The sequence below is a fragment of the Macrosteles quadrilineatus genome, unplaced genomic scaffold (genome assembly GCF_028750875.1).
Source record: "Macrosteles quadrilineatus isolate MER2022 unplaced genomic scaffold, UCM_ALF_1.0 Scaffold_2__2_contigs__length_208266976, whole genome shotgun sequence".
NCBI classification, from domain to species: Eukaryota; Metazoa; Arthropoda; class Insecta; order Hemiptera; family Cicadellidae; genus Macrosteles; species Macrosteles quadrilineatus.
This window is the reverse complement of record NW_026542595.1, coordinates 80,229,540-80,235,539: the sequence shown is the minus strand read 5'-3', so window position 1 is coordinate 80,235,539 and position 6,000 is coordinate 80,229,540. Positions and strand designations below refer to the sequence as shown.

The following is a 6,000-nucleotide window of genomic DNA, read 5'->3' as shown; positions in this document are numbered from 1 at the left end:
TGTAGGTAAATAAATAGTAAATAGATAGTAGGCTGCGTTCAAAAAAATAGTTATAGTTTAAATTATTTAAATGAATTGTATGCAAGCATATAAATTAAATTAAAATGTCAACGAATGCCTGGGAGCAACCTGATATGGTAAACAATGAAAGCTGTCAACCCGTTTATACTTTTAGCGAAAATGTTTGTTATTAAAAGAAGCGCTATCTGATGTTATTATAACCAGTAGAACCTGTGTACTCATTTAAACCTAACTTACTTTGACTCGTTTGAATAAATTAACATAATAAGTTTTGTTTATTCCATGCAACGCGCTGCATTATATTTGACGTAACTTTGCAAATTTAATGGCTTATGGGAGAAACAACTATTGCATTTAACTTCACTTCATCAATTATTTACTTTGTTTTTTTTTAATCTATCAAGTTTTTTGTGTATTTTATTCATGTGTATTTTAATTTTATTACTTTTTCACATGCATATTTATAATCTTAATTTTAAACCGTAACTGTTATGATACTGTTACACCTATAAGTTGTAATATAGATTAACAAACGTGGCGAGTAGTAAAAAAGCGATATTTACAATATAAATATAATTGGGGTAGTTTGATGCTTACCTGTAAAATATCAATGATAAAATTGCAATTAAATACATTTAACCAGAAATGCCTTACCTAGAACAAGCTTTACATCACTATTGTTTGCTGAATCTAGACAATACTATTCTGGTATCACTTCAGACTTGCATTGACTAAACGCTTGTGACAAGGCTCTCCTAACTCTGTAGCTGACACGTGGCTTAATGTTAATACACATCGATTACATGTTGCAACAAGGCTCAACTAATCACTAAATTACAACAACCACCGCTTAAATGTTGGAATGCTACAGTTTTTTGGTATTATTTCCAAAAACCTATAGTAGAAATCTGTATTCTCTACTCATGCCGTTTTTAATATTGCAGTAATCCAAACATCATAAGTAACTGTAGATTATTCTAACTACACGAACTGTCTTTTTTTACTTTAATTATGAGAAAAAATTTGTCTTTTGATATCATTATTGAAACATTATGAAACTTATAACACATGATATGAACATAATTACATAACACAGTTTCTCCAAAGAGGTTTTATTAGCAAACTTAAATCAAATGTCCACTCTTAAGAACATACGGCGGTAAAAAAAACGCGATGGGTTTTCTTTTGAATTTTGAAACTTTGCATATTTTTTTACATATATTTAAAGCATATTACATATTTTATTTTTATTATTACAATCAAACGCATTTGGAAATAACGCAATTAACTAAGTCTTCTTCGTAAGACTGTTTCATAGACTAAGACCTATTACTAAGTACTGACGTTTCGGCTTTTCCTACAGCCAACTTCAGGCGCTACTACTTCACCCCTATTCAGGTACTACAGTAGTAAAGTCTTAACCCTATTACGTTGAATTGCTTTGATGTTGGATGTCATCAGTGATGCCGATACGTTAATACTTGTTAATACGATTCTGTCAGTGACGTGGTAGTACCCATATTACCCTTACATTTACAATTGTATATTTTTACTTTCTCCCCCTATACATAGTTTATGCATGAATATTATTTCGTAAAGGTTTTCGTGTATTAGTATTGGGTGGAAATAACCGCTGGGTCTACCGTCTACCTGAACCCAAAAAGTTGTTTTTGAAGTAATGTGTGTGTTGATGTGTAAAGTCATAGGATATCCCTTTGATTGATTTTGATTAAATTTAGTATTTAGGTACTATGGTATCCAGTTGTTTCTTTTATTTTTTAGTTCAAATTTTTAATGCCGTTTTTCTCATAAAACCTCCCAAAATTCGGATTTTTACATAAATGGCACGAAAGATTTTGATTAAATTTTCATATTTTAAGGTCGTTGAAAATAAAAAAATGGAACAACCTGTAAAAAGTATCACAATATCATTGTTACTTCCACTTTTTACCCATTATAATTGATGTTGACAAACTAATAGAAGTAGTTATGTGCCAGTTTCCTGACACCGTGTATTTACGTATTGGTTAAATTTGCTGCAACATGTTTTGACTCAATGGTTACAGACGAGTGAACATCCAGTGGCTGGACAGCGGCAGCTCGCATCTTCAGTTCCAGCATCCAGTCTACCAAGGCTATGTGACAGAGAACTCTACTAAGCCGGTGACTGTGGCTGTAGTCAGCGTGGTGGGGGAGGAGCTCAACCAACATATACGGTTCCGCATGGCTAACCCGACCCCGCTGTTCCACTTAGGCCTTACCTCTGGAGCACTTGTTACAACTGGTGTACCCTTCGACCGCGAGGATAAGGATCTTTTCACCATATACATTCAGGTTAGGATTGTTTATAATATGGTGGTTATTTTGTTCATGTATAAAACGGATAAGATAATAGCTTCATATGCAGACGTACAAATTGATTAAATTTGCTATACACTTGACTTATTTTTATTTATTTATTGGTGTTTTTTATCCCTTTCAACCTAGAATTTATTAATTTACATGGTCCTCAAGGGCTTAGAATGTGAGCCGGCACAGTCCAAGAAAGAACTGTACTAAATATTGTTAGTAGTGACATTGGGATGCAGACCCAAACCAACTGAGTGAGCTATCGTCAAACCAATTCTAGTAACATACAAGACGAAAATCCGGTATGTCAATTTTTAATTATACTCTTGCATTAGAAAAACTTCGTCAAGCTCCCTAGTGTTGTGGACATGTGTCGAATGCTATTAAAATGTATCCAATTTCGATTAATACTAAATTTTAAGTTCTTCAAGTATTAATACAACTTTAGAATTTGAAATTGGATGTGTAAATCTAAAAGCCACCATAACATTTATTAACTTCGACGTTGGCTATGTGAACAACGGCATTGCCAGTTACTCTATTTTCAGGCAGAGTATGAAGATTCGGATGACACCAAACAGCTGATCCAAACACTGGTGAACATCAGCGTGGTAGATGTCAATGACAACTGTCCAGTATTCATGAACACACCGTACGTAGTGGCAGTGTCAGTGGGCTCACACAAACATATGGCTTTCTTCAAGGTTAGTACAGCTAAAAACCCGTATTTGAAACAGATTGTTTAGATAATAATTATGTTAGAAGTATGTAGAAACACAATTAGGTAGACAGTTAGAAATACTTAAAGCACTGATAGCGATCCGGTTTATTTCTTTGTTTTGTTGAACACCATGATTTTACATGATGTAATCCTCATCATACTTGGTAGTGTTAAAAGTTGTCATGGACTAATACAGACACGAATACATGGATTCATAGACTAATACGTGAACATGAAAACGTTAGTTAAGAGGTGGACAAAGGGTAATGATAGCATGATATTAGTTGATGGTGTTCATCTTAAAAACTTTATGTTTAAGTGAATTGATTGCAGCGGAAAGACAGTAACATATGTTTAACTAGATCTAGATTTGTGTGTGTTCGATTGCAGGTCCTGGCGATTGACCTGGACGAGGGAGAGAACGGAGAGGTGAGGTACGAGCTGACTCGCGGCCACGGGGAACTGTTCAAGGTAGACCGCAAGAGTGGGGAGATAAGTCTGAAACAAGCTCTGCAAGACACCCAAGAGGCGTACATCATCATCATCACGGCCTACGATGGAGGTAAGTCCTATGTGTCGCCCGTGTAAATAGTCTGGCTGTGTGATTACAATTTCCTGGAAATTCTAATGAATAATATTTTAGGCTAAAACAATTTCATGAAGGGAAACTTCTTCACGCATGCCCAAGTAATTAATGTATAGCGAAATAAATATCAGGTACATCCTTAGTTTTATCGTCATCGTGGTGATTACCCTGTATTATTTAATTAAAATAACTTTTCGTTGCAATAAACATAAAACATAAGATAATTTATTTCCTTTAGATACACATATACATGTCTTTTGGAAAACGTCATTACATCAAGGTACAATATAATAAAACAATTTCTTCAACTAAAACCCAGCTAAAAAAGAAAGTAATATATCATATATGCCACACAATAACATTTGTGAAAGAGTACCTGAAACTCAACATTCAAAGTGTAAAAACCAAAACAACACACTCAGTAAACCATCAGTTAAAACTTAATTACATATTCTCTTTAAGTTAAAAATTCATCCGCACTGACAACTGGGTTGACCATTCCACTCTCTTTTTGAATTGTTTGTTTGGAAGGTTGCGGGCTGTATAATTTTCTTCTCGTATTGTACGAGTGGATGTCTCTCCTCAGTTCAAGAGCGTCCGCTACCTCCTTTGTTTTGATGATCGACTTAAAGATAAAAGTTTTAAGCTATAAGAGATTGAGCCTTAAACAATCGTTTACAATGATCAAGGCGCCTGGCTCCTGCCACAATTCTTACTGCCTTTTTTGGAGAAGTAGGACTCTCGACTCCAGGAGCGGCTTCCCAAAGTGTCAACCCATATGTGATAATACTCTGAAAAATTTTCATATGCAATCCTTAGCCAGGCGTTTGGCACACTGTACTTTTGCTTTCGGAGTAAATAACAACCCTTGGCAGCTGGCTACAAACACAGTCAATATGACCATTCCAATCTAGTTTACAGTCTAGGTGAATGCCTAAGAGCTTTACACTCCTCACCTCGTACTCAAAGTTTCAGAGGCTGAAAAACATTCAGATAGTTTTTTTTTCCTGATTAAAAAAATAAAGTTAGTCCGGAACCAGGTGGATGCTTCATCAAGAGAGTGTTTTAAAGTTAGGTCCACATTCTCAGCACTATCCCTTCCTTCAAAAGTTGTTGTTAGAACAACCAAATAAATTTCCGGGTGGACTGATAAATATGGACAAATACTGCATGAAAAGACCGATTGTAATTGGTCATTCTCAACTTCGTACGTCAGTTGTCTATCCAATCACAGCGAGCAGCAATTCTATTCCTTACTATGGCTTAGTAAAATGCCTTCGAGAATCATGCAACTGAGCTCTTGCTTTGAAAGGAACAACCACAGAAAGATATTTAATGTATTGCTCTCACTCACTGGACATGTTTGAACAAAACTGTACCTTTTGCCACAAAACTTTTAACTCCACTTGATTAATTGTCAAATCTATGTTTTAAATATTAGGTTATTTTCAACGTGTTATATGTGAGTCTGAGGCAAGATATGTGTAAGAGAGAGATATACAGCCCTAAATTTCCCATTGGTAATAAAAAATACAAAATGTGTGTTTTTCATTTTATTTTATTTCATATCTACCAATTTTTTGCATGTTTCCGTGGCCAAACAAAAAATTATTTGACTTTAATAACATTATCTTGAAGTGGTATAAAGTACGACACGGCAAAGCCAAATCTTATTACTTTCGACACAGGTGGTCTTATAAGCGGGTTTTACTTCACGGGAGCTTTAACAAACATGACAATATTATACATTTTATAAGATTGATTAGGTCCATATCCATAACCAACCTGAAGATTGCTAGCAGTGTTTATAATTTATCATAATTTTATTTAAAATACCTTGTATTTATTATTCTCACAAAAGCATCAAAGTAGATTTTTACTGAATGACAATGCTTCAAGAGGTATAAAAAGTATTTTAACCAAACAATTTATGATGGATAAATAGATTTAGGTCATAAAATAAACTATTTTGATCAAGCAATAACTCAAAGGCTTAAAAATTTTGTATAAAATGGTATGCTTGAAGAAATAAAACATGAAAATTTTTATGGAAACGGGTTTTTTACTGCATGAAAACGTATGTCAATAATGTTTTCATCCACTTTTTACTCTCCTTTGTTCACAACATGTTATACTCCCTGACATAACACCAAGCCCTGAAACCATCAGTAAAACACGAACTAGTTGACCTCCTTGTCGTGATACATAGTGTAGAATGATCGACCCTAGAAGCTTAAGGTGTTTGAATTATGTAGCCTAAACAGAACATGACAAACATTATTTTACTTCAATAGTTTTTGTAAGTTCATGCAAAGTAAGTAAA

At 34.3% G+C, this 6,000-nt stretch overlaps 1 protein-coding gene across 1 annotated transcript in view; it reads left to right on the top strand.

Moving 5' to 3' along the window:
- The window catches only part of LOC128984479 (fat-like cadherin-related tumor suppressor homolog), a 44,110-nt gene that overhangs the window by 15,913 nt on the left and 22,197 nt on the right, over nt 1-6,000 (top strand). The window contains exons 3-5 of the mRNA XM_054403807.1: nt 2,088-2,355; nt 2,919-3,074; nt 3,482-3,653. Of these exons, the coding sequence (XP_054259782.1) occupies nt 2,088-2,355; nt 2,919-3,074; nt 3,482-3,653 (596 nt within the window). The remainder of the gene's footprint in view (nt 1-2,087; nt 2,356-2,918; nt 3,075-3,481; nt 3,654-6,000) is intronic.